Here is a 23,952-nt window from a genome sequence, read left to right as displayed (position 1 = left end):
TCGCAAACGAAAATGACATCTTAATTTTCCTAATTGCAAATAATGAATCTCTGTGTATGGCCCGACATATTTAACATTTTCGTCTTAAATATGATTATAAATTTTATGGCGCAGGGGCTAGGTGCTCCGAATAGTCAATTGTGCGTACGTATGTATGTGCATCTATCTGTACAGTTTTGTTGTAATTTTACGGATCATGTGGAAATAAGGTTGATTCGTTGTCAGACCGTAGAGGAACTTCTGCTGCACCAATTAGCATAAAGTAACGCCATTTTGACTCACTTCTTGTGACGGCAAAGCAACAAAGCTTGCTTTCCAATAAAGATGAACCGGCAAACGAAATTCGATTTTTTTAAGTTTATTTTTCTGATTATTTATTTAGTTATAGGGGGAATTAATTTCGATTAATGAGTAACAGAGAGTTAAGTTCGGTTACAGCCGAACATCATATATATTGTAAGTGCATGCTCTATCATTTGAAACAAAGAAGTGGAGCATATTTCGAGATATCTGCACAAATTTTTTATAAAAGATATTACGTTAGATGTGGGTGTTCATTTATAATAAACTTCATAAGTCGATTAGGTTAATTTTTTAGTATCAAAACAGTATCCGGAACATGTTTACCGAAATGTCTTTAAAAAGTTTGCAGAAAAATCGAAAAACTTACTTTAAAGTCAAATGAAATCAGTATACCCATATTGACACATTCCACATAAAACACATATAGCGAATTGTGGGAGAATGACCAACTTGGAAATGAAAAAAAGATAATTAATTATAATAATTATTAAAATATTTGTATTATAATATTAAAACAAGTATTAATTAAATACACGGATACACAGATTTATTCAACCGAGTGCAAAATACACATCCGCTCATATTATTGGCCAATTTTAAGAGACATAAATCGGGCATTCTTCTTTCATATCAATGATCTTTTAGGACGCAAATGGTTAATTACCAATATTAAATACACAAATAAGTAAATATAAACAAATATTTGTAACTCATGAGGATTTCTTAATTGCGCCACTTGTAGCTCATTTGCTTAAATATATGGCTAATTATCGCAATGTAGAGACGTGTTTAAACGGTATTTGACTTCCAGACATTGAAGTGTGCGTGCACAAATGAAAAGTCTTCGTCACGCCCACCACCGCCTGTGAAAAGGAAGCGTCGCATGGAGGCTGTACAATTTGATCATTCGTTCACTCTAACGCGTTGACATATGCGGACACACATAGGGCTCTCAGCTATCTGCTTTCCTGCTCTTGTGTTTGGATGCTGTGTTATACACATGCATTGAAGATCACTTGCGCCGCTGGCAAAGTGAACTACAATATTAGACGTACAACCTCAATCCGTGAAGGATGTGCAAAGCGTTTTACGCTTCATCATACATATTCCGGCGGTCAATTCACACTTAATAAGTATTCACGCAATAATAATATTTTGGGAGTTCCAAGACTTTTAAGAAAATGGATACGCGTTCGGTCGTGCGTTGTTTTCAGAATAATTTTTCAATTGATAATATATTGTCGAAACCGAATTCCGGCAAATGTAGTGAATATTTTACGACGTTAAGTGATTCGACTAAAAATGCTTCAAACACCGCGCAACAGTGTAATGAAGTTGAACATTTAGACATTGAATGTGACAGCAATGCTGAAGTGCAATCAAGAGTAGAACTATTGGTATCGAGCATCCCGGGAGACGGCATCGAGGATTCGAAAAGTGATGTTGCATCTGAAGATGGCAGTAGTAAGTGACTCTACATTGTTATCAGAATTCCAAGTAAATATATGCACATATTCATTCTAAAACGGGAACACTACTCAAGAAAATATGGCAAGATTATGAGTAATGCTTTAAGAACAATAGATACAACTTTTTTAGAAAATTCTATAGGCGGAAAATTAAAATTCTTTGCTCTACATAACCGTAATTTTTTTGACATATCTACCGATTTTAATGCTTACTTCCCACTAAAAATGTAAATGTTATGATCAGTCAAGCGGTAATTAGGGTATTAATACTACCAATTACCTATGAACCCTCCGAAAATAAACTGCTGAAACTACAGACTATGGGATGGAGATCTGTGGCGAAACTCACCTTATATAAATCGTCTTCCCAGTAAAGAGTTACGTAATATGGAGATTACGTATACTTAGATTGTAAGGTATAACCTCATCCTCATCCATACCAAGTTACCTTCCTAGTTTTTATTTTCTAATATGTAAAATTTAAAGTAATAGCAATATGGTCCAAACATTAAACTATTTCGTTACATAAAATAATATAAGTTAAAATGTTAGCTCTAGGTTTGTCATGCTACAAGGAAATAAAATGATCAAAAGCAGAGAAAAATATATGAAACAATAAACGTCGCTTCGTTGGTCGTGTAAATACTTGTTGGTTCGAATATTAAAAATAGCTTGGAGTTCTCTCCACGTTATATGATACTTGAACCTACGAATGTGTTATTCTAAAGCGGTCTCAAACTGCAGATGATGGCATAAATAGTAACCTATCATTGAATACCTATATGTATGTTACAGCTATTTATACAAGAACTCAAACAATTTCGTAGGTATTCTGACAATTCATTGGAATATATCAAAAATGCACATTTAGAAGTCACTATTCGTACTACATATGTATTTTGCACCCGCTTGCTCTTTGCACGTTTTATTTCATCGATTAAAAAATCAAAATACGGCTTCGAGACTTTGTAAATATTTTTTGTTTCCATGCTGACCGCACACTTGATGAAATCTTTTTTCTGGGACTCACTTTTTGGGTTTGGGAAAGGTGAAATAGTCGCTATTGTCAAAATATGGGCTCATATAGTACGGATGATCATGGCATAATACAGTAGTTTTCCGAAAAAAGAACACATTAATTGTCAGGCCTGTTCGTTACATCGAATATTTCGTTTAATAAATTGTTTTATTAATTATTTGTTAAAGAATGAAAAACCATAATAAAACAATTCAAACCCAATGTATTCATCCAAAGTGGACCAATTCTGACACTTATACTTCTATTTGGTGCTGATCAATAATATTAAGCTTTTTATAAAATTCAACATTTTTTCAATTTGCAAATTTCTTTTGGATTATTTCAAGTTATATTTTTAATTCTTGTTCGATGTTATTTGATTTTTTTCTCTTCTTCATATGTCTTCGTCATGTTGTTCGTTAAACCGAGTACTTACAAATCACCGATGTTTTTAAGGTATTTAATGTAACAAATTTGCTTGTTCGTTATAAGCGGTTTTCGTTAAAACGAATATTCGCTATTTCGGAAAACTACTGTATCTTCAATTTATCGGTGCGACTCACATACTATCATTTTATTTATGGTCACCCAATACATTTTCAGAAACTTTTGTTGGGGTGCATAGTTTTTTGGGTACTTGGCCGTTAAATATGCATGTCATATTTATTATTAGACCGTTGCATTGTAACAAAAAGAGCTGAGGTGGGATCACTTTGACGGCAATAACTTAAATGCGATTGGATGAAAAGTCATGACACTTTAACAGAATTCTAGTTAAGGGTATTATTTTAGATCAAGGATAAAGAATTTTGGTTTATGATTGAATTTTGGATAGAGAACTCATGTGGTTGAGCTTTATAACAGTTATAGAATTTTATAGTTTATAGATGGCAGTGGCAGTAATATAATATTGTCCCTGAATTAATTTAAAAGTTATCTCAGTAATTTCATGATGCTCGTTTATTAAATTCATCTTGATTGGTTAAAATTTGCAAAAATAACCGTTAGGTAAATAAATCTATTATGCTGCGTACAACATTAAAACCTTTACCATGTACCAAATGCAAGTAAACCTATTTACGAGCATATTTCACGTTGGTCAAACAAGAATGATATAAGATTAGATTACTGGTCAAAGTGAAATGGAACTTTGTAGTTTGGAATGTTAGTAATACTCCCTGCTTCGCAGAACTGCTCTAATATGCTTCTGTATACTGTTATCACCGGAAAGAATGTAGGACCTTAAAGGACCAAGGCATTCGAGAATAGCTCAAAATATCAAAATATAAGAATATGCTTCAGTATACAGAGAAATAAATGTTCGATAAATGCGACTTTCAATAACGAATTTCTTTAGGGACAACAATATTGACAAAATCAAACGGATAGCTCATTCCCAACGAAATTGTGTGAAATCTTGTTATATATTTTCGGAAAATACGTTTTAATAAAAATCTTGTTTCGAATGAAGAGCGATAATCAGTTCAGGTGATAGGTGCAGGGTTTTAATGAAGGCATACAGTGATGTTCGACTACTGACATTAGAATTTCAAACAGTTTATTGCATTCTACACTGTAAACATCAGACATATATACTTAGTAAGACAAATCGACTACTCATTTTGATCAGCTGATTTAAACGATGTTATTTATTTGATCACCACTGTATCTACGTGCGTGTATTTATTTTTGAGAATTACTTAGTATATAGTATATACATATGACATACAATAGATCTGTGTAGTTTTTTGTGGGTGTTTGTTTTTAATGAATAAAATGTCAACACGAAGTGATTTTGGCTCGTATGAAGATATTTAACGAAATTTGTAAAATCATTAGCTGTGGCACAAGTGTTCAGCAAGTTGTGGATAATAGTCAATTAGACTTACACTTTTGTCAACGGGAAGATCATCCAAGTGTCGCAAAGGTGCTTAAACGTAAATACATACATATGTACATAAAATCTGTGTTAATCAACAGTCGTGCCAAAAATAATTGGGCAAATAGCTTTCATCAATGTGTAATTAGTCTAAATAATGACACCCATTTAATTCTCTTTATAAAAGAACACACAACTAATATTATAGTATTTACATACATATATACAAATAAACATTCATATACATTCAAATTATATTTTAAGTTATAAATACACAAAAAAGTTCATTGATGGCCAATTTAGGGGTATATATATATATATGTCGATTTACTCGATGAGGTGACTTTGATGCCGAATTGAATTCACTCGAAGGTGAAGTTTTCCAATATATCAGCTGAGACATGCAAAAAGTGTAACAAAGGTACCTAACAATAATAATGTATGAAAATTGCTTGACGTTCTTAGAAACAAAGAGAATATATACTGATTGATGTGACATAAACACGTGAAGTAAAAAATGGTAACTTTGAATTTAAATTAGTATTTTTTTTTTTATATAAAATTATTGTTATTTGCTAATATGGACATGTTAACCGTTCCCACGACAGTCGGGTCTACGTAACCGGAACAGACGCGGAATTATATCCGCCCCAAGACTTTCAAATCGGCAACATTCTTCTAATTTGCATTTCCTATTCAGTAATATACAAAACTAACGGTATTTAAATAATTTGCAATATTAGAGTATGTTGTAATTGTGATTTAATGTAATGAATGCAACATAATCTAATCATTTATTCCGCAGCGAATTCAAATTTATTCCATCGAAAATTTTTTAGTTTCTGTAAATATTTTTGTTTAGTTTCTGTAAATATTTGAAACTAGCAGCCCGCTCCGGCTTCGCACGGGTTTAAACAAACATTTCAAAAACACAAAAGTTTCTACACACACATACACACTCTCCCGTACTTATGTATGTTCTTTCTGGTTTTGGGTGGGGTCATTTAAAAAAAGTAAAATGAAGAAAATTTTAACATATAATCATATATTTTTGTAATGAGATAAACTTGATTACGACCTCTAGTCTTTGAAGTCCGCAGTCTTTCTCTCTAATTATGAAAGCGTTAGGAACGCTCAGAGTTCGACTTCGTATATTTCTAATATTCTGTTCTTCAAGCCGTTGCACACTCGGTACTCAACTCTCTAGCACGCGATTGCGATGCATATTCTCTTCGACATGCAAGAACATTTTAAGTTTCTGATGAAGATTCTCCATCACGGCGTCTTTTTGATACCCTCGTCTGGGAACTACAGTGGAACTTCCATAACTCGAACCTTCTATAAGACGAAGATCTCCATAACTCGAACACTCGAATTGGCAATAGCTTTTAGAAGCCAAATTTTCTTCCCTAACTCGAATTTCTATAACTCGAAGTTCTCCATAACTCGAACTCTTGAAGTGGAAATAGAAGTCAAATTTCATACAAATTTCCTTCCATAAATCGAACTTTCTGACCAGGACATTAAACAAAATTTAAAATTTACTATCAGGGAACAATTTTAAAAGAGTCTTTCTATATTGTATGGGGGCAAACGAAGAATATGATTTTATACTTATAGATTTCCTAAATCGTGTAACAAAGGCATGAGATATAGACGTCAAGAGCCAAACAATAGTAAACTGCAACAAAGAAAATTACAAAATACATGTTTTAATGTATTTAAATACAACTTGTTGTGAAGTAAATAACTAAAACTGTGGGTAAATCTATATTATTGAAATCTGTAATCATATAAAGTGATAAAATATTTTTATACTCTCGCAACAAAGTTGCTAAGAGAGTATAATATTTTTGTTCACATAACGGTTGTTTGTAACACCCAAAACTAAACGAGTTAGATATAGGGTTATATATAGCAAAGTGATCAGGGTGAATAATGGAATTCAAATCCGGTTGTCTATCTGTCCGCTCGTCCGTCCGTCTGTGCAAGGTGTAACTTGAGCAAAAATTAAGATATCTTGATGAAACTTGGTATACGTGTTTCCTGGAACCATAGCCATAAATAAAGCTATGAAAGTAAAATTTAGTACAAAGGATCGCACTATGAAGGGGCATATTTGGGTGTAATTTTTTTGGAGAAGTGGACGTGGCCCCGCCACTACTAAGTTTTTTGTACACATCTCGTAAACTTCTAAAGCTATATCAACCAAACTTTCTAGATTCGTTGAACTTAAAGTTACTTGACTGAAAGCCCCACACGTATCTATGAGTTTCTTCCGCCAAAGTTAATTTTGTTTCAAATAATCAATACTAAAATCCAATACTAAAAGTCATTACCCTGTTTACTTACATATATCGTATATATGTACATATGAGGGGTGACTTTTCAAAACGGGATATCTACATCCTAACATTTTTTTCTATTTTATGTGGAGTTATCAACCGTGACAAAAACATTTCTTGTTCAATCTTCGTCTTTCGGTTATATAAGACTTGCGTATAACCAAAGTCAACGGAATGGATTTGCACTTTCACCCAAATTTTGAAAATATATTTCAGCAAGGTATCTTATACTCACGAAATTAGCAAGTGAAAAAACTAGCCGAATGTCAAAACCAAAATTACACTATACAATAAAAATTAATTCGAGCTCTAACTAATAAAGGATACTAATTTGGGATTTTTAGAGGGGCTGCAGGTCCTAAACAAATAAAACACTTTGTAAAAGTAAATATCCCGTTTTGAAAAGTCTAGCATGCACTAGAAATAATTAATTTGTAAATATCCCGTTATGTTTTAAAATGAACAAAGCTATATTTTTATGAGTAAAAATATCCCCTTTTGTAACGGACACTCACATTTGAAGCTTTTTCACTTGGAAACTTCTCGCTCAGATGATAAGTGTGTATATTAGCACTAAGAACAAAACTGCATACTTAGTTAAAAAACAAATAAAAATGTAAATATCCCCTTTTGAAAAGTCCCTCCTCATTTATCCCTATATCCAACTTTTTTAGTTTTAGGTGACACAAACAACCGTTATGTGAACTAACTATTATACTCTGTAAAACATGTTGCGAGAGATTAATTTTCGGCATGTAAAAACTTTTATCAACATTCTTGTTCTGATAGCTTTCGATAAAAATTTAAAGCTTTGAGGATAGCGAAACATCCTCTGACTTCTAGGATTCTTCCAAATTTCTACACCTTAACTGAAGCATACTGAACATTTATTCCTTCTATACATTTTTCTGACTCTCTATGTTTGTTGCAGATATTAATGACGACCGGAAAAAACGACCACGAACCGCTTTCTCAGCCTCTCAGATCAAAGCCTTAGAAACGGAATTCGAACGAGGAAAATACCTGTCCGTCGCCAAGAGAACCGCACTAGCAAAGCAGTTACACTTAACGGAAACTCAGGTACATTCTTATACTTCTTCAATTTCATCGCAAACCTTTTACCAACTTGCCGTTTTTTTATAGATCAAAATTTGGTTTCAAAATCGACGCACAAAATGGAAACGGAAATACACTGCCGATGTTGAATCGCTCGCCTCTCATTACTATGCGCAGCTGGGTATTGGTGGTCTAGCTCGCCCAATGGTAGTCGGTGACCGCCTCTGGCTCTTCAGCCAAACACCCGCGGGTCCAACACCATTTCAGTCGATCATGTTGAATGGCGGTTTAGCATCGTCTCCGATGGCAACCACAATGCGGCCTTACAACACAAATTTACCAGCCACAACAGCCAGTTCCAGTGGTGCGGCAACTCCGACTCTAATGCCGCCATTGCCAGTGATTGAGAGTGCCCGAAACGCCATCTTAGCGCGAGGACAACCGCTGAATTACGCCATACCCTACAGCTTGGCCACCGCAGCCGCTGGAAATGCTAACTGCTCAGATAGTAATGTGAACCGACCCGCTCAGCTGGAATCGCCAAATAAGCCCTACAGAGCGCCGGGTGAATTTGTGAATCGCTTCATGGAGTATAACACCCTTCCGATGGCCACAGCTCTGGTCAATGTTAACTCGTATTGTCGCAACGAAAATCCATTGACAAATAGCGCCACACAGGACACTTATTTAGCGCTCAAATATGGTGCAATGCCACTTGAAGGAGACACCACTACCTCGAACGGTTTGGCGGAGCTTGAGCGGGTCTTTGGTGATACGAACGCCACCTTCTTGCAGAAGAGAATTAACGGTGGCAATTCGAGTGAATGCGAAAAATTGGGCACATCACGCAATCCAAGAAACCACTTGATGCCTTCAAGATCCGACTCCGACTGCAGTGACATAGACTGTGAGCAAATCGATGAACCCGATGACTCTTAACATTTTTCTTGAGTGACACATCTGAACCCACTATAGAAACATACAAAGTGGATATACATAGTTGGTACATAAAAATAGAGGACAATTGTTTTATTGAATATCTTATGGAATATTACAGTTTGATCTATAAGAACTTAATCGTACTGTGGCACAATAAAATAATTTATTTACTTTATCAAATGACAGAAGAAGAGTAATGTTAACGCATTTATTTTTGAATAGTGACATTTATGCTAAAATTCAACCAAATTGTACCAACGTAATTCATATAAATGTTGGACTCTTCATACATTTCAATTGGAAACATCTGGATCGTACTTGGGTTATATTTACATTTATGTATGAGCAAGCAAATATGTCCGTATTAGAATATGCAATGGACCTAAGTGAAAATTGAAGCTTCACGACATTTATATAAAAATTATCTCAAATATCAACTAAATACAATCGTTCATATACAAATCACAACAGTTCGTTACTTGGTAAATAGGAAACGATACAAATGCGCACTTATTCAACACAAAATCAAATCTTAATTATTTATATTGGCAAACTTATCATCTATATACATATGTATATCATAAAGGGCAATCACACAAAAATTGAACAAATAGCAATATATTTTCATTGTCTATTTGCTAGAGAGCACATTGAATAGAACTACCATAATTGTTAACTAAATGAGCAAAAATACTTCCTGCAGGAATTTGTAGAATTTGCTTAAATTTATAAAAGTAATAGTGTGTAAATAGGGGTTTATATTACATATGTATGTTTACATAGGTATATTACCTGCTTGTATGTCTAGCTTCATTAATATATGTATAAATAAATACAACACATTCTAAATTAACACTCACGCAGCTAACTTAGTTTAGTTTTTGGTTGCGGCTATTAGTTATAATTTTATAATAAACCTTCAAGGTAGCTTTGTAAGCATGCACATTACAGAAGTGAAGCCCATACAAAATACGTAATCAAACATATAATCCTTGCATATATTATGTGGTGCTTCATTGCGACATGTGGGTTATATTCACTAAAAATATTAGCTCTCAAATGGTACTAGTTAGTTCAAGTTCAAAACATGTACAACATTATGTTAGCTCCATGAGAGATCGTATCCCTTCCAGTTAGCGCTCGGTGCCAAGAATACACGACGTTTTTGGTAAAAGAACGAAACAATGCCATGGTAAGCAGTCCGCGGCACACCACTCTACAAAAGAATACGCAATTCAGTAATCTGACAGAAATACACGTAATATGCTTACCTTGAAGTCGCCCATGAGTCCTAAAATAGATGTTATATGTTTATATTGCTCTCTAGTTGCATATTGTATTCGAACTGGGCCGTCAGTTTTAATGAGATTTCTGCGCAATTCGTCGTATGTTACAATAGGGTAAGAATAAACGTCATTCAAAAATACACGATCGTAGTTTTGCTGAAATTTATGAAATATCTGCTTTAAAGTGGCGTTGTCTAACTAACTAATTAACAACAATACTTACTCTTAATAGATAGGTGAGGTTCATTTTAGAAAAATTTACAAAATGTTCACTAAGTTTAATATACTTAAGATATTTGTCAAAAAATAACCCACTGCAAGAAAAAAATAAGTTTTAGAATCTTAGTTGGTTTTCTTTTAAATCACTACTTTCAAGTGTACATACTTCGAGACCCCGATTTTTCCGAAGGTTCTTGTCCGCGATATTTCCGGTCTGATGCAAGCTCTTTCTTTCCGTTGCTCCGGATGTCTAATCCAATCGTCCCAAAATCTATAAAAAATAAAACAGGATTCAGTCGGGGAAAGAGAATCAAATAAAAAACTTACGATTTTGGCCATTTAACAGATAATTCTTGCCATAAATTTTTAGTAAGCATCCAACCGAGTCCCGGGAAAAAATCTGTTCTATATAACAACTCAGGCTTTGCGTTGTCCACAAATTTGTCTTTACCATTGTCGTTCCACGCTGATACACACCTGTTGAAATGAATGAAAAACGTTTACCAATTGTTTAATGCTTGAGAAGAAGTTCATTTACCACAGTGAGGGATCTTGTTTGAGAAGAGCATGTGTACCCAAAAAGTATTCATAAAAATCAGGCGCTACATTTAAGTCATCCTCTACAATGACCACATATTCGTAGCCTCTTTGGAATGTTGTATTCAGTGCCCAGCCGTAGTGACGTGCTATCTTGTAATAGCCTTTGAATTTCTTTTCTCGTGGTGGCGTTAATATGTCGGATTGGTCGGGTTGTTCAATTAGTGTGACCTGTGATTCATAACTTAGAATTGTTTTCTTCGTTTGCTGGTCACCACAGTCCTGGATATATATTTCATATTTGTATATTATTATATTAATATATTATTGTTTTATATTAAATGTGTTTACCTGCGACACTATAATTGGAAACTGTTCAGCATTTGGTCTGTATTGCACCAAATTGTCAAGACATTTTCGTATGGAAACACGATTACAAGCTATTACCAATATTGGTATAACGGGTTCGCCATTGGGCATATGAGTCATGGTGGGTTTTACCAATAGAGTACCTTTTCCGTTATCTCCGACGTCGTCTTCAGGCGTTTTTTCGGCATTACCGTTTATACGATTAGTTCCTTCTAAACTCAAAGGATGATCTGGTCGAAGAGCAACTATTCCTATAGGGCGTTCCTTTGTTTCTTTGTATGGCTGTGGTTCTTTAACGTCATCTGAAGTCATTTTTTTCTTTATAATTCCTATTAGCTGTCCTACCAGTTTACTGTTTTCGATGTTTTCTATTCGAGATTCGCGCTCCAATTTACTTAACTTTTGCATGAGCAATTGATCCTTTAAGGGATATATGTTACTATTTCGTATTAAAAAATAATATGTTATAAAAGTCCAGGTTGTTAGAAAACCAGCTATAATGAGGATCTTGCGTGAACGCATTTTTATGCGAAATAGGTGGGAATTTGTATCTGAGTCAGTTGGAAATACATAAAATTCAAATTTCAACTTCGTCTAGTATTTCCAGTTCAGTTATTGTATAATTAATAGTTTACTGGAACATTTTACGTTTCTGCGTTATATTTTCAGTTGTTCCAACTATAAATGTGGATCGTCTGATAAGCAATATTTTAGCTTTCACTGTTGCACGGTAAAGGTTTTCTTCTAAAATAGAAATAATGTCATAAATCATAAATACGTATGTATGTATGTTTACATCACATATCAATATACTGCACTAATGCCGCAATTTAATTACTATAGGCTGATAAGAGAAAATATGCAAAATTTGAACAATTTTATATATGTATGAATAAATTTTATGTGCCTTTAGTAATTTTTAGCAAGTTAATATTCTCAAAATTTTAATTATACATACACGTAAAAACTAGAACAATTGGTTCAATGGTTTGGCTTTTTTGCACTATTATTTTACTAATAACTATAAGCTGCTTTCAATAGTTTTCAACCTTGAAAGTATTAACATTATTCAGAATTAATTACTTTTTTAATACCCACCTGAACAATTGCTAATCGCGTACGTACTGTTGAACTATTTCCTGCACACCCTCCGAGTCATTAACGTAATTTTGTTATTTGTATTCCACTAACTCCCTCAACCGCTCCCGTCGTTGTGTATGCTGGATATACTCCCATTAAATAAGCAATATACTACCGTAATACAGAGCAAAACTATACGCTTGAGTGACTAGTTTACGTTGATGCTATAGGAGCGGGCAACACGTCGCCATTTGGCAATAATATACCACCCGCACAGTTATCTGGCATAAATACCATTCAGTGGAAAAATTGTGGTATAGCCCTTAATTATGTATTTGTAGAAGATACACTCCGAAAATATACCAACGCTTCTTAAATTAACACCAATTGTGAGACAGTATACCACGAAGCATACAATTTGTTTTTAGTTTATTGCCACATATGCGCCGATCGCCAATAATTAGATTAAGTATTTTCAAATAGGATTGGTCGATTATTATTTAAATAAGATTTCGCAACGCACCAACACCAAACACCAGGTACACCTAATCCAGGTCTTCTATCCCATATTTTTGAAGTTAAACTCCAATTAAATATTTATCGTCTAGCTAAAAATGAAAAATTTTATTTTTATATTTGCTTGTAAATTTGCAAACGAAATGTCACAGCTCTGTATTCGTTAACAGCTGTTTTGCCGTCAGTAAACAGTTGTGTCAACAAAACTATTGTGAATCATTAAGTAGAAAAGCAAATATTATATTATACCCTTAAAGCGCATTAAACTAAAATGTTCTTCACAATTTTGCAGAACGTGCAATCGCAAAGGCACAGTGCACCAGTTTCAAGTTAGTAGCTGTCAGGAATGAAAGATTACTTAAATGGATAAAGGAATGTTAAGGAGGACGAAAGTGTCCTAGAAGACGAGATTAAGGGAAGAAATGCTAAGCGTTTGGTTCTGGGACTATGTCTAATCGGGACGATCAGACTTAAGTTGTCAGAATTGACAATCGAAATCGATAACTTGCCAGATGTTTCTAGACATCGACATTCGTAGTTGCCAGAATGTTAGAGTGACGATAACTTGCTAGCAATCGACTATATAAGGGCTGCCGGACTGGCAGCAACACACAGTTCTAATAAGAGAATTGTCGAGTGAGGACAATTATAGCCATTAAAGTGCGACTTTTATTTGACAATCCAGTGATCGAACTCAGGGTAGAGTTTAAGAGTAAACGACAGATTTTGGAAATCCGTTACAATAGCCATTAAAGTGCGACTTTTATTTGACAATCCAGTGATCGAACTCAGGGTAGAGTTTTAGAGTAAAATACAGATTTTGGAAGTCCGTTACAATTATCACAACATGTATCGATGTTTATATTGTAACGGATTTCCAAAATCTATCGTTTACTCTAAAACTCTACCCTGAGTTCGATCACTGGATTGTCAAATAAAAGTCACACTTTAATGGCTATACACTAATCTTTATTTCTAATTCCTTATAACTTAACACTTTAGTACTCAATACTCTACTTTACAACTCTAACTTATAACTTGTTTACACTTTGCTCGACAACTCTCTCCTTAGAATTGTCCTCACTCGACAACACTCTTATCAGAACTGTGTCTTGCTGCCAGCCCGGCAGCCCTTATATAGTCGATTGTTAGCGATACATCGCCACTCGAACATTCTGGCAACTACGAGTATCGATGTCTAGATACATCTGGCAAGTTATCGATTTCGATAGTAAATTCTAGTTTGTTCTGGTGCCATTTTCGTTACAATATTCTGCAGAAAAATGGGGTAACACAGGCAATAAATTTGAGTAGCTACAATTCACAATAGTTTATTATTGCATTGAAAGTAAACATTTTCGTAACAAATATTAGAGTTATACCCAACATCAAATTATTTCAAATTTGTTTAATTTATATGTATTTGAAAAGAAAGCAAGCAAATTGAACGCCTAAAGAAAGTTTTTAATTGGCTTAATGTTTCTTCTATAAGTAAAATCATATAATATGTATTACTTTTAACCAAACACCTTACCTGTTACGAGCATTTTCGTTAAAATTCAATACTTAATAATAATAATAACTTGGTAATCTAATATTATGGTTTTTCTTTTTAGAGAAGCAATCAAACAAAGTTTTTAAAGCTAAAATGAGGAAAAAACTATTTTTGAACAGGGCATACAATTTGTTCACATAACGGTTGTTATATATAAACAAAAGTGAAAAGCAAAATATTTGTTTAAATACCTGATTATTTGGAAATGATTTTAAACTGGTTGGACACAAAATGGTCCGTTTTTTCATCAAATGGCGGTTCTCCTCGCAACTGAATGAACTCCTCATATGAAAGGAATTCCATATCTGCTTCTAGTAGGGCAAGCACTTCGCGTTTGCTCAAACCTTCAAAGCCACGATCATGTGCTAGATCCAAAATATTTTGCTTAGTTTCGGCAATGCACTTCTGCATCAGTACTTATGCATTGTAATTGAAGATTTATTATCGGGTTTCCCTTATAAGGTGGTAGCAAATGTGTTATGCGCGAAATGCTGTACGAATATGTACAAATGCTTTTAAAGTCATTTATTAAATTTAATGTTTTAAATTATGTAAATGCAATACAATTAAGCATTGTATCATCTAATACATATATATTTTTTATTTTAAAATAAATAAAAAGAAATACAAAAAATTTTTGTTAGGTATGTTCAATAAAAAAATGCAAAAAAAATCTCAAAAGATAAGGTTACAAAGATCAACGTTAGGGGAAATATTTGAGCCCATATATTATATGAGTGTATATACCAAACTGCTCAATATAACGAGACCAGTTGAAATATCTTAACATACATACATATGTACATACGTGTTCCTTGGCACCATAAGAAGGTTGGTATTGTAGACACTACCACGACCACAAAATGCAGTTATCCGCAAAGCCCTAAATGTTAAAGCTATGACAGTAAAATATAGTACATAGGATCACAGTAAGAAAGGACATCTGTGATTCAAAAATTTTCGTCGAATAAAATCTTTCAGCTATTAAGAAATAAGTGATGTTTTAAATCATAAAATAAAAAAAAGAACTTTGTGACTAATAACAATAAGATTTAGGACAATATATTGCTACTCTCGCAATATGTTGCACAGAGTATAATAGTTTTGTTCACATAACGGTTGTTTATGTCAGCACAAACTAAACGATTTAAGTATAAAGTTATACATACATATATACCAAAGTGATCAATGTATATATGTATAGAGTTGTAATCCCGATATCTGTCTGGAGCATTTCGAAAAGCTATAAAATACTATAACTAAGCCCAATATATTATATTGAATAAAATATTTTGTAAAAGTGGGCGTATCTCCGCTCCTAATATATTTATTGCAAATATGTTGCAAACTATCAATGCTATTTAAAACAAACATATTGGGCACATTTGCCTTTAGCATTCAATTATTCACTATGAAATTTGAAAACTAATAAAAGTGCTTTAATTGAGTAAAGAAAAATTACAGAAGCACTAAATTTTACACAAAAGATGGTACAAGAAGGCTACATTCAGATAAGTTAAAAAAATATAGAATTTAAATTCTAAGGAAATCTTTATCTTTTAATATTGTTACTCAGTGTCAAAAGTTATTAAAATCGGGCATGCAAAGAGGTGGTTAGAATCATGCGGGGACTCATTGCATGCGAGACATGTATTTTGTATGTCGGAGTTCAGTCTGGATAACTAGGAGTTTAACCTGCTACAATATCCAGATCGAAGTTGCGCAAGGGTCACTCTGGTTTCACGTGGCAACTCGAGCTCTTCGTCTGCTATAGGTGGTGGTTTGGTTCCAAGGACGCCATTCACTGAAAGGAAGTCAATGAAGGTGTTGATAGCTCCACTGTGAATGGCGTTTAGAGCGTGTCTAAAACTGTTTGCGTCCGCAGTCTGGTCGGTATATGAGTTCGTCGACGTGTTGTGGGAATGATCTCTTGATGAACCTAGGGGGCGGTTCTGCTTCCACCAAGTGACTTCTACCAAGTGATTTCTACGAAAACACCCAAGTAGAAACTTCTTAGTAAGCAGTTCGTTATGCTCCTTAATAGGCAGCATAATGGCCTCACTGTGAAGATGTGTCATTGGTGACATCAAGAGACACCGCACTCCGAGGTGTTTTGGCACGCCTGTAGCTTCCTCTGCTACGTGTCACTGCATCCAGGCGACCATACCGGTGCTGCGTAATTTACGACCGGCCGGTCGATAGCCTTGTAAGTGGCCAGCAACGTTTCTTTGTCCTTTCCCCAAATGCTACCGGCTAGCGACTTGAGGATTTTGTTGCGGCTCTGTACTTTAGTGACTATCGCAGTCGTGTGTGGAGTGAAGGAGTGCAGACTGTCAAATGTGACTCTCAAAATCATGGGATTGTTTACTGTCGGAATTGGTGTGCCATCGACGTGAATGTTAAGACTTAGTCTGTACTCCTTCGTCTAATTGGTAAAAAGGGTCGCGTGGATTTAGTGGGTGTGAGTGCCAGGCTCCTCGCAGAAAAGAAGCGAAAAAGTTCGGGGAGGTAGCTGTTCACTTTCGAACACATGTCATCGATGCCAGTGCCCGACGTCATTATAGTACAATCATCTGCGTAGGAGGTAAAAGAAATTCCCTCTGGTGGTTGAGGAAGTTTGGAGATATAGAAATTAAACAGTAACAGGGAGACACCGCCCTGTGGAATCCTTTGTTTAGTTTTTCTAAGTTTCGATGTTTTACCTCGAAATAATACAGATGATTGTCGACCGCTCAGGTAGTTCATAATCCATCTCTTCAGCCCCGGAGAAAGTGTTGTTTGCTCGATGTCTTCTAGTAGCGTTGTTAAGTTGACCGTGTCAAAAGCTTTTTACAGGTCCAACGCTACTAGGACGGTTCTCTTACAGGGTGGTTTTTAATTAAGACCAGGAACTATCCGGGCGTTTATGACGCTAAGTGGTACTGTGGTGGTACTGTGCACTTTACGGAAACCATGTTGATGTTCTGCTAGGTTCAGGTGGTATGTGAGTGTCGGGAGCAGTAAGGCCTCAAGTGGTGGTGGTACTGTGCACTTTACGGAAACCATGTTGATGTTCTGCTAGGTTCAGGTGGTATGTGAGTGTCGGGAGCAGTAAGGCCTCAAGTGTCATCACTACTGGGGAAAGGAGAGTTATCGGGCGATAGGACTCCCCTTGTTTGGCGGGTTTCCCAGGTTTCAGTTGTGGAACCACTCTTCCGATTTTCGACATATCGGGTGTTTTAAGAGTGGTTAGCGACAGATTAAGTACCTTGGCGAGATATTCTACTCCCGTTGAGCCTAGGTGTTTTAACATTAAAGAACTGATTCCGTCAGGGCCGATGGCTTTGGAGGACTTGGTCTTCCTGATGACCTCCTGAACCTCTCCACTGGTGAAAACAAGTGGCGCGCCGTTGTTTCGCATTTTGCGCAGCCGTTTGGTGACACATCTTTTAGCCGTGTCAACCGGGGGGTGCAGTATGAATTGTCGGCTAAAATAGCTCGCGCACCTCCCGGGTCCGAGGAGGCATGGCTACCGAATTGAGTTTCAACCCGGTCGTCATGTCTCCTCAGGTTTGACAGGGATTTGACGGTTGACCAGAGCTTGCTCACACCAGTGGAAAGATTACAGGACTTCAAGTGCTCTACCCATTTCGTCCGCTTATATTTATTTACCAGTTGTCGAATCTCCAAATTGAGATCCCTAGTGCGGGGATCACAGGGATCGACCTGGCGTAAGGAGTCACACTCATTTGCTAAAATTGCCGCTTCAGCCGGGAAATTAGGGCGCATATTAGCAATTCTTCCGGCTGGTACGAAACGAGCAGTAGCATCGGTGATCACCTTGCGGAATTGACGTTCGCCAACGATTACGTCCGTAGGAATGGGAAGAGCGGCGAATGCATTCTCGGTGAATTCTGTGAAGCCGTCCCAGTTAGCTTTATTAAAGTTAACATAGGTGCGGTTGTCCGCAGAAATAAAGTCGGGAGGTTTTTCAATAGAGATAATTAAGGGCAAATGGTCTGATGCAAGAGTTAGCATAGGTCGCCATGTTACGCTGTTTATCAGACCACCGCTAGCAATGGTGATGTCTGGCGAGCTGCTGCAAGTGCTCATAATTCTGGTGGGGGCTTCGTCATTAATTGTGCAGAATGTCGAATCGTCTATCTGTTCTGCCAACTCCATCCCTCTCCGATCATTTGACAGGCAAGAATGCCAAAGATCGTGGCGCGCATTAAAGTCGCCAAGTACCAGTCGGTTTTCACCACGAAGTAGCGCACTAATATTAGGGTGATATCCTGTTGGGCAACTTGTAACTGGGGGGATGTATATATTAAATATTTCGAGCTCGACATCGCCTGACCGGACAGCTATACCCTGATATTCTAGGCTAGTAACCCTGCGGTCGATGTCACCTTCGATAAGACGATATTGCATGGTCTTGTGTAATATGAATGCTAGGCCACCACCACTATCTCGCTCGCGATCTTTACGTAAAACGTTGAAACCTGCACAACTCAGAAGATCTGAGTGGCTGTTTAACTTGGTTTCTTGGACCGCAGCTATTGATATGCCTTCCCGACTCATAAAATCAACTATCTCCTCGATCTTGCTCTGGAGCCCGTTGCAGTTAAATTGTAAGAGTCGGGTGTGTCTTGATGTTGCTGGCGTGACCATGGGAGTGAGGGAGTGACGTACAGGTGGAGAGGGGGGATTGGTCAGACTGGGAGGCATACTGTCTACTTGTGCTCCTGGGGACCGTAGGGGCCCTAAGTTGGCCACTCCCTGAGGGTGGATAAAATCCGGGTCAATTCCGGTGGCGTAGAACCGGCTGATTTGGGACTGGTAGATTAAAATTGATTGGAGATTAAAATCGGGTCGTTACTTCCCTCAGCTCCCATAAACCTATTACTATCTTAATGAAATCATATAAATTATTTGCGAGAGTATAAAATGTCCGTTTACACATTAGTTCTTTCTTATTGTTTCATTTTCTCCTTATTTGTAACGCTAATTAAGCAGTAACACAATAGAAGACATATCACTAATTAGAGTAACGCAAGAAAAATTTTCGACGCCGAGGGAGAAAACAATGAATCATATTCATTCTTTACATAATTTATTCATAATCGCCCACTTCTTCGTCTTCTTCTTATCTTTGCTATTGGTTTTTCAGTTTAAAATTCTACGTCACAAAAATATTTTTATTTTTGGCTCTTAAAAATCGGGAGGTAAATGTGTCAAATGGCTTTTTTTTTTGACTTCAGAGGACCCACCAAAAATGTCTAGGAAGTGGTTAAATCGCTTGATATTGGTGCATAGGTAGGGAATATTGGATTACGAAGTGCTTCAGAGTTCCCTGTTTACCACACCTATGAAAATAATGTAATCTAGAATTTAATAAGTGTGCTGTCGCGTAAGCGGAGCCTATACCAAATATAAACATAGTACATATATGTATACAATTTTTGCTGTTTGGAAGTTCTTATAGATTCTACTAATCAGGAAATTTTCTTTCGTATGCGCATCATATAAATTTTGCCCTTAACCTTTTTGTCATTGTAGTATAAATCAAAGCAAAATTTTCTTGTTTTTTTATATGACAATTTTTCAGAATTCTAGGTTGACAGCATCAATGAAACTTTGCTTAAAATGGTTAGTATTTAAATTTGTTTATTGTTACATATTAATATTAATATTCAATTAACTTACATACAACTTTTATCTTAGTAGACTAGTAGTGACTTACTCGTTAGAAGATAATATTTGGGCAGTAGGCAACTGCAACTACTCCTTAATGGATAAATAATCATTTTTAAAAGAAGTGCGATTAAATTTTTTTTGGACCTTAGGTTTAGAATTCTAATGTTTTGAGCGATATACATATGTATATATGTTTATTTGCATTGAGTAGCAATTTTGGGATCCAAAATATATTCGCTTACATTTAGTACTTTTTTATTATTTATTAATATTTTATTATTTTCATTAATATTCCTTCCGTAATATCCGTGGTAAATAACTGTAAATGATGGCATATATGTAATTTCTAACTGTAATAATTACATGCTTTTGCATACTTCTACATATACGTGTATGTATGATTGCATGAGAGTCACATTGCATTAAAAACGCATACACACAACTTCTGTTCTGATGTAACTTGATTTCGTTTCTCTATTTTTGTTACATATTTACATCAGATATCCCACTGGTTTACTGCTCCAACTTTCCTTTCAATTTATGTTAAGTACATGAGTACTATTTGTTATTGTAATAGGGATATTACAATATCTATCGCATTTTTAATAAACAAGTGAATATGGTTAGGTGGCGCTTCTTCTCCTTTACATAAATCTACAAACAGCAGCGCAAAAACCAAAGAACAGCGTTGCCAATGCGAGGGATCTGCTGGAAGCAGCATTGCTGGCGCTGGTTTGGGCTTGACTGAGCTCCCTTTCATCGACCACAAAGGCTGGCACGGACATAATGGGTTGTTCGAAGGTTTTCAGCGACTCTCCAAAGTTAACGCGGCTGTTACGCGCCAATCGCTGATTGGCCAATTTCAATTCTCTTAGTTTCTCCTCTAATTGCAGTACTTCATCTGAAAGAATTACAAAGCAATGATTATTCGAAAATCAAGCGCAGGTATCCATTACTCTGCGTGGGTACTCACTACGATTGACGCCTTCAATATCGTTGATCTTTATGAACATAGCCAGTGATATTTCGTAGACCTTGTTGGTGTCCATCAAGCCCTGAGCTAACAGTTCAGTTGTATCACGCCTTCTGCGTCCATAACCGATTTGTCCGTTTGAGCACTGTGTGCCCAGACATTTGTCCAGACACACATTGACTGTGGCGCGGAACTGAACGTACGATGAGTCAGGGAACTTGAACGCTTTGAATTTCGCTGATAAAGTGTCTCCGTCGATGGTATTAAAGTTTTCGAAAAGGTATGGATCCACCGTACAGCTGCAAGTTGAAATCATATTTTTTTATTATTATTAAAGTACTTAAATATAATATATAAAAAAGTTTCTTACCCTTTAAATACAATGGTTTCAGAGAGCTGGCGAGTATCGGTCACTTCCAGATAATTCACGCCCAAACCATATACCGATGCTGAATCTCGGTCCAAATTTATTTCCATAGTCAATGGAGTGCCTGGCGTAACTGTTAGATCACCAGTGACCTTTTTGCCATTCTGATTAACGCCTATTGAAAGTCGGGGTTCCGGTGCCCGCTCAGTGAGCGATGTTGTGATCTCTAAGTCCCTTTAACAGAAATAAAAAAACATTTGCATTGAACGAAATGGAGAGACCATTCAAGCAACAGTAAAACTTACTCTGGCTCTTGAAATCCAGCCGGTAGAACGTCACGCCTTACAACGCCATGATGTTTGGTTGCATTCAGCATGAGCACATTGTAAAATGGCTCTGTTGTGATGCATTTCACGCTTACTACTTCCTTGCCTACATCGGATTCTATCAGTATCTTGTGATAGTACACCTTTTTGCCCTGTGAAATTTGTTGGTTAATGAGTACATTATAATAATTTTGTTTAGTAGAATAAAATAAATCCTAAATCATTACATTACACGGAATTTATGAATTAAAATTAAATACTCCAAAGTTAAATTACTTTAATAATATCAATAAACCAAATGGCAAATTACTCATCCTCTGACTTCTAAGGATCTCCGAAGCTCAATGGCGCACGTTATTTATACCCACACCTTACATATAACTGCGCCATATATACATATGCTTGTTACTTTATTACCGTCAACTGATTAACCATCCGTGTGACTCCACATTCGTAAAAGTCGGTCAGGGAAAGCCGAAACACGGCCTGCGAATCAGTAATTTGTGGCTGACAACGTTCATTTGGATAATCCTTGAGACCTTCCAAGTATATTTGCGGCTCTTTGTTTGTTTCTGGTATTTGTATTTCCACTTGCATCTGGTCCTCTGTGCAGTGTATTTTGTGAGCGACTAAAATGTAGAGAAGAGAAATATTTTTCATTAAATAAGAAAGTATAGGGCTTTCGAAGGAATTTGTAATGTAACTGCAACAGTTTTTAACATTTAGTATGGGTAGAAGACCATAGAAATCTCCTTATCAAATAAACCTTTAAAAAATATTGTCCTATGAACGAATCGAGCTCTTCATATCTTCATATTCTTCAGCGATAATTTTAATAATTAGTGGTAGTTAGTTAGTAGTCAAATTTATGTCGTTAGTGTGATTTGGATTATAATTAACTTAGAGCCTAGGGTCATAGCGTTGGTTTTTTCTCCAATAACACAAGACAAGAACTTCAAGCATAGTTACATGGTAAGTTAGTTGAGATTTCCGGTCAAATTTTTTTCGCGCCAATTCTATTATGTACGAAAATCAGAGATATGTTGGGTAATAAATAAACTAACTAGATTAGAAGATTAAATTTTGTGAGGCAAGATTGTTATCTGTTGTATGGTTTGCACACAGATAACTATCAATAGTTTTCATTCTATTACTACACCATTTCTCCACCTAATAAGCAAACTATTCCGCTCAACACCTACCAGAGTATTCTTCTGTTTATAAATATTGTGTAACTGAATTAGAATGAGGTAACCGCATAACCGCGTCCAATTGTGGTAACCATGTCAGTATATAGGATGAGTCCCCTCAGAACCACTATTGACGACCACCGATCAAGCCATTTTCTATTAAGACAATTGAATTTTAAAATGCCGAAATTGTTTGGTTGTTCTAGGACAAAAATAAAAGCATGCCATAACCTAGTCTTGTAAAGGTGCCTTCACGCCGACTGAATTATTAATTAGTTGTGCTTGGGTGGTCTGTAATTCTTCCTACAGCGCAGGGTGTATTACGTGTGAATTATTACTTTCGAACGTTTTTTCGAGCTACTGTTCGGTCAACTTCAAAACAATGTTGGTGTGTGAAATTTTGTGCATTTGTCGTTACGTATTACGGGACTATATACTGTACGCTTATATCTATACATTTCAGATTATGCTTATATTTACTCATACGTAATAAATCACAGATTTGCATCATTAATCACCGACGTGAAGTTGGCCGCACACACACACACACACTAGCTGGAGCAATGCAAATTGTGTTTGTAGTCCCAATACAAAGCAAACGCAAATCACCTTATATCTCAGCATTAAATTCGGAAGCAGAAATGCAACATACGCCAGCCAGATGAGTACGGAATAACAGATCTTTTACTGTTACATCATATTCTTGGCTTATTACGGATTTTGTTCGCCTAGTGTTGCATGCATTTACATATACATATATGTATATATACATATCATCATACTTATGTATACAATGTTTATTGTAATGGTGTAGAAACTAATCTTTGAATGACTTGGTCCGAAGAT

General features: G+C 35.9%; 4 protein-coding genes across 5 annotated transcripts in view; 1 reads left to right on the top strand and 3 right to left on the bottom strand.

Moving 5' to 3' along the window:
* The first annotated feature begins 1,200 nt into the window (after positions 1-1,200).
* LOC105217813 (ventral anterior homeobox 2b) lies at positions 1,201-9,296 on the top strand. The gene is made up of 3 exons (XM_011193013.3): positions 1,201-1,767; positions 7,946-8,094; positions 8,158-9,296. Exons 1-3 carry the CDS (start codon positions 1,485-1,487, stop codon positions 9,007-9,009), a joined length of 1,284 nt encoding a protein of 427 aa, XP_011191315.2. The 5' UTR covers positions 1,201-1,484; the 3' UTR covers positions 9,010-9,296.
* On the bottom strand, positions 9,064-13,215 carry LOC105217814 (alpha-1,3-mannosyl-glycoprotein 2-beta-N-acetylglucosaminyltransferase). 2 transcript variants are annotated; one of them, XM_011193014.3, is made up of 8 exons: positions 12,519-13,215; positions 11,403-12,164; positions 11,053-11,333; positions 10,842-10,991; positions 10,681-10,785; positions 10,519-10,609; positions 10,281-10,451; positions 9,064-10,225 (listed from the first exon to the last, which is right to left on the bottom strand). In XM_011193014.3, exons 2-8 carry the CDS (start codon positions 11,940-11,942, stop codon positions 10,112-10,114), a joined length of 1,452 nt encoding a protein of 483 aa, XP_011191316.1. In that variant the 5' UTR covers positions 11,943-12,164; positions 12,519-13,215; the 3' UTR covers positions 9,064-10,111. The 2 variants fall into 2 exon arrangements, with proteins under 2 accessions (XP_011191316.1, XP_011191317.1); XM_011193015.3 differs by having other exon boundaries at positions 11,403-12,161.
* A 1,553-nt stretch (positions 13,216-14,768) lies between these two features.
* On the bottom strand, positions 14,769-20,051 carry LOC128922414 (uncharacterized). Its single transcript, XM_054232754.1, has 2 exons — positions 15,380-20,051; positions 14,769-15,062 (listed from the first exon to the last, which is right to left on the bottom strand). Exon 1 carries the CDS (start codon positions 19,279-19,281, stop codon positions 17,863-17,865), a length of 1,419 nt encoding a protein of 472 aa, XP_054088729.1. The 5' UTR covers positions 19,282-20,051; the 3' UTR covers positions 14,769-15,062; positions 15,380-17,862.
* Positions 20,052-20,203: 152 nt separating this feature from the next.
* The window catches only part of LOC105217815 (uncharacterized), a 70,714-nt gene continuing 66,965 nt past the window's right edge, over positions 20,204-23,952 (bottom strand). The window contains exons 3-7 of the mRNA XM_054232753.1: positions 22,334-22,545; positions 21,896-22,068; positions 21,594-21,824; positions 21,224-21,522; positions 20,204-21,151 (exon numbers count right to left, since the gene is read on the bottom strand). Of these exons, the coding sequence (XP_054088728.1) occupies positions 20,895-21,151; positions 21,224-21,522; positions 21,594-21,824; positions 21,896-22,068; positions 22,334-22,545 (1,172 nt within the window). The 3' untranslated portion in view covers positions 20,204-20,894. The remainder of the gene's footprint in view (positions 21,152-21,223; positions 21,523-21,593; positions 21,825-21,895; positions 22,069-22,333; positions 22,546-23,952) is intronic.

The sequence above is a fragment of the Zeugodacus cucurbitae genome, chromosome 6, assembly GCF_028554725.1.
Source record: "Zeugodacus cucurbitae isolate PBARC_wt_2022May chromosome 6, idZeuCucr1.2, whole genome shotgun sequence".
Taxonomy (NCBI): domain Eukaryota; kingdom Metazoa; phylum Arthropoda; class Insecta; order Diptera; family Tephritidae; genus Zeugodacus; species Zeugodacus cucurbitae.
Note: the sequence above shows the minus strand (reverse complement) of the source record. Positions and strands in the feature narration are given on the sequence as shown.

What these genes read in the sequence shown, in the direction of transcription:
- LOC128922414 (XM_054232754.1), bottom strand. Translation starts at nt 19,281, where the DNA reads ATGCCTCCCAGTCTGACCAATCCCCCCTCTCCACCTGTACGTCACTCC.
- LOC105217814 (XM_011193014.3), bottom strand. Translation starts at nt 11,942, where the DNA reads ATGCGTTCACGCAAGATCCTCATTATAGCTGGTTTTCTAACAACCTGG. An exon ending in AAACAAGATCCCTCACTGTG is followed by an intron (nt 10,992 to 11,052) that starts GTAAATGAACTT and finishes TCATTTCAACAG; the next exon opens with GTGTGTATCAGCGTGGAACG. An exon ending in ACCTCACCTATCTATTAAGA is followed by an intron (nt 10,452 to 10,518) that starts GTAAGTATTGTT and finishes CATAAATTTCAG; the next exon opens with CAAAACTACGATCGTGTATT.
- LOC105217813 (XM_011193013.3), top strand. Translation starts at nt 1,485, where the DNA reads ATGGATACGCGTTCGGTCGTGCGTTGTTTTCAGAATAATTTTTCAATT. An exon ending in TGCATCTGAAGATGGCAGTA is followed by an intron (nt 1,768 to 7,945) that starts GTAAGTGACTCT and finishes TGTTTGTTGCAG; the next exon opens with ATATTAATGACGACCGGAAA. An exon ending in TACACTTAACGGAAACTCAG is followed by an intron (nt 8,095 to 8,157) that starts GTACATTCTTAT and finishes GTTTTTTTATAG; the next exon opens with ATCAAAATTTGGTTTCAAAA.